The 3,906-nt window shown below is 46.3% G+C and overlaps 1 protein-coding gene across 1 annotated transcript; it reads right to left on the bottom strand.

The window, feature by feature from the left end:
• Window positions 1-2,588: 2,588 nt before the first annotated feature.
• On the bottom strand, window positions 2,589-3,416 carry LOC121999266. The gene has a single exon (XM_042553967.1). It carries the CDS (start codon window positions 3,414-3,416, stop codon window positions 2,589-2,591), a length of 828 nt encoding a protein of 275 aa, XP_042409901.1.
• Window positions 3,417-3,906: the final 490 nt, after the last annotated feature.

Below are 3,906 nucleotides of genomic sequence, written 5' to 3'. Positions count from 1 at the left end.
ATTATGAGTGTGTTAGTCTCCCTGTGTTTAAGATATCGAATGTCCACTAATTAAGTGAGTTACTGACAACTCATTTAATTAATATCTTAGTCCAAGAGTAGTACCACTCAACCTTATCGTCCATACGACTAAGTCCACCTGCAGGGTTTAACATGACAATCCTTATAAGCTCCTCTTGGGGACATTATCAACCTAGTATCTCTAGGACACAGTTTCCTTCTATAATCAACAACACACACTATAAGTGATATCATTTCCCAACTTATCGGGCTTATCGATTCATCGAACTAAATCTCACCCATTGATAAATTAAAGAAATAAATATCAAATATATGTGCTTGTTATTATATTAGGATTAAGAGCACACACTTCCATAATAACTGAGGTCTTTGTTCCTTTATAAAGTCAGTATAAAAGAAACGACCTCAAATGGTCCTACTCAATACACTCTGAGTGTACTAGTGTAATTATACAATCAAGATAAACTGATACCTAATTACACTACGACCTTCTAATGGTTTGTTCCTTTCCATTTTGATCGTGAGCTACTGTTTATAATTTATAAGGTACTGATAACATCATCTTCTGCATGTGACACCACATACTATGTTATCTACAATATAAATTAATTGAACAACTACAACTAAATGTAGATCATTTGACCAAATGTGATTCTTTATTTATAATGAATGTTTACAAAGCTTAGGCTTTCAGTATACACTCCAACACTTTAATGCTTGAACTTTTTCTAGATTAGCTTCTATCCCTTGCTCAGTCACCAGATAACCCAAGAATTTTTCTCCCCTAGCTCTGAATAGACACTTCAAGGGGTTCAGCTTCAGTCCATATTGCCGGAGAGTCCTGCATGTTTCTTCTACATCTTTGATTAGGTTCACGGCCACCGGAGTTTTGATGAGCATATCATCTACATAGACCTCCACATTTCGCCCAATCTGCTCCCGAAAGATTTTGTCCATCATTCTTTGGTATGTGGCTTCGGCGTTCCTGAGACCAAAGGGCATGACAGTATAACAGAAAGTACCATCAACCGTAATGAAGCTAACCTTTTCTTGGTCCTCCACTGCTAAAGGTATCTGATGATACCCTTGATATGCATCCAGCATGCAGATCCTCTCGCAGCCAGCCGTGGAGTCCACCATTTGATCAATCCGGGGCAGAGGATAGCAGTCTTTGGGACTAGCCCGGTTGAGGTCTCGGAAATCTATACACACCCTCCATTTATTGTTGGGCTTCTTCACTAAAACCACATTCGAGAGCCAGGACGGGAACTGCACTTCTCGAACATGGCCTGCCTTTCTGAGCTGATCCACTTCGGTTCTGATTATTTTGTTCTGGTCAGCCAAGAAGTTCCTTTTCTTTTGCTTGACAGGTCTAGAGTCTGGTAGTAGATGTAATTTATGCTCGGCTACCTTCGGCCTAACCCCCGATAATTCTTCTGTAGACCAGGCAAAGATGTCCCGGTTACGAATCAAGCATTGAATTAATTCTTCCTTGAGGGGAGAAGGAAGGTCACTTGCCACATGGGTCAGACTTTCGGGTCGCTCAGCATATAATTGTACTTCTTCCCAGGGAATAGGCTCTTTAGCCATAGGTGAAGGCTCTTCCTGAACAACATGGACACCTCCGTCCTGCATCCTTTGATTTTTCCGAGCTTCCACCCGGACCATATCAATATAGCACCGGCGAGAGACCCTTTGCTCGCCTTTAACCTCCTCGACCTGCTCGCCAACAGGAAACTTGATTTTCTGGTAGAAGGTTGAAACAGCGGCCCTAAATTCATGCAATACGGGCCTTCCCAAAATGACATTATAAGAAGAAGGGGAGTCCACCACTATAAAAGTGCTCCTCCTTGTGCGCACCAACGGCTCGGTGCCCAAAGATATGGCCAGCTTAATTTCACCCATTGGCTTCACCTCGTTGCCTGTAAACCCATATAGAGATGTGGCCACTGGCTGGAGTTCAGTAGCATCAATCTGTATCTCTTCGAATGCGGTCCTGAATAGAATGTTGATCGAGCTCCCGGTATCAACAAAAACCCAAGCCACTCGGCTATTGGCAATGATGGCTTTGATGATGAGGGCATCGTCATGAGGTAACTCCAGACCTTCCAGGTCTGCAAGCCCGAAGCTGATAACAGAGCTAGCAGCCTGCTTTTGACTGCATCTGACAGTATGCACCTCCAACCTACGCACATGTGACTTGCGTGCTCTCCCTGAATCTCCATCAGTTGGCCCACTAGAGATCATGTTGATCTCCCTGACGGCTGCATTACCTCTGTTCTCAGCTTCCCGTGATCCTTCCGGCTCTTTCCCCCGACCAGGTTAATGAATACTGGGTCCTGCTAGGTCAGGACGAGTTTGCCCGGCTTGTCCTGCGGCGACCCATTGTTCTTCCATCATCTTGATTAACTGAGTGGCTAGCTCGGGCGGCGGTAAACCTATCTCGGCAGCCCGTTTGGAGTCCCGAGCAAACTGAAAATAGTGATTAGTGCCATGAGTGCGAGACCGATGATAAGTACAATATCGATTGTTCCATGGTCCTGGTTGGGGAGTATGCACAGCGGTAACTCAAGGAGCGGGTCTGATCTCCAGCCCAGGATGGAAAGCAGGTCTGGCCTCCCGGGCGCATGGCAGAGGTTGAGGAGGTGGTTGAGCTATTCTTCTTTCCTGCTTGTTGGTAGAAGGGGGTGGTCTCTCAGCTTTCCTCCGAGCGGCTTGTGCTTCTTCCACTTTGATGTAGGAGGCAGCCTTTTCCACCATCTTATCAAAATTTCGAGCAGGATTTTTGATAAGATCTCTGAAGAATTCTCCTTCTCCCAATTCATGAGAGAAGACACTCATCAGAATCTCTGAAGTGGCAGTGGGAACATCCTGGGCCACTTGATTAAAGCGGTTGATATAACTTCTTAAGGGCTCAGTCGGCCCTTGCTTCAGAGCGAAGAGACAATGATTTGTCTTCTGATACTTCTTACTGCTAGCAAATCGACGTAGAAAAGCCGTCTTGAAGTCCAAAAAACAGGTGATGGACCCTTGAGGTAGCCCATCAAACCACTTTAAAGCCGAGCCAGCTAAAGTGTTCAAGAAAACTCTACATTTGACAGCATCACTGTATTGATGCAGCAGGGCTGCATTTTTAAATTTTCGTAAGTGCTCCTCCGGGTCCTTGCTCCCGTCGTACTCCCCAATCAACGGAGCTATATAACCTTTGGGCAATCTCTCATTCAAGATCCTGGCCGAGAAAGGTACTCTTTCGTCTGGATCTTCCGGGAATACCTCTGGTACAATAAGGGTCTTCCCTTTCTTTGAGTCTCGTGGCAAGGAACTCTCAGCCATGGAGGCCTGAGGCTGCTCTTTTTTGAGGCTATGACCCTGGGGCTTTGGCTGGTAATACCCCATGCCCGGCTCACGATAAGGAATTTGAGGAAATACCTCAGGATGCTTTCTTTTAGAGCCCTGATCAGAGACGGGGAGGGGCTCCTTGGAAGCTTTAACAGGAGCTTGTCATGGTCGTGAAACAGTCTCCTGCTTCTCGGAGGCTGCTCGCCTCTTGGCTTCCTTGAAAAGCTCGTACTCTCCGGCAGTCATAGTGACATTGATGCGGCCCGACTCCTCCATCGTCACGTTCCGGAACAGGTTGTTGTGTTCCCACAGACGGTGCCAAATTTGATCCCATTCGGAAGCTGAGTCGGATGAAGGCGAGCCTTGTTGTACTAGAAGTTGACAGAAAGCCGCTGAAGAGTTGAATCTACCGGGTACCTCCCTGGAAAGGTTCGCACGGGTGCCTGACGACGAGAGGTGACCAGGATGATGACGCTGTTGCTCTGCGCACACTCAGACGAGTCCACGAGTCATTAGAAACCAGAAACCATGGAAAAAATCCCCGGGT

This window comes from Zingiber officinale, chromosome 7A (genome assembly GCF_018446385.1).
Source record: "Zingiber officinale cultivar Zhangliang chromosome 7A, Zo_v1.1, whole genome shotgun sequence".
Lineage (NCBI taxonomy): Eukaryota > Viridiplantae > Streptophyta > Magnoliopsida > Zingiberales > Zingiberaceae > Zingiber > Zingiber officinale.
The sequence above is the reverse complement of the archived record's forward strand: the minus strand, read 5'-3'. Positions and strand labels throughout refer to the sequence as shown.

What these genes read in the sequence shown, in the direction of transcription:
- LOC121999266 (XM_042553967.1), bottom strand. Translation starts at nt 3,416, where the DNA reads ATGGGGTATTACCAGCCAAAGCCCCAGGGTCATAGCCTCAAAAAAGAG.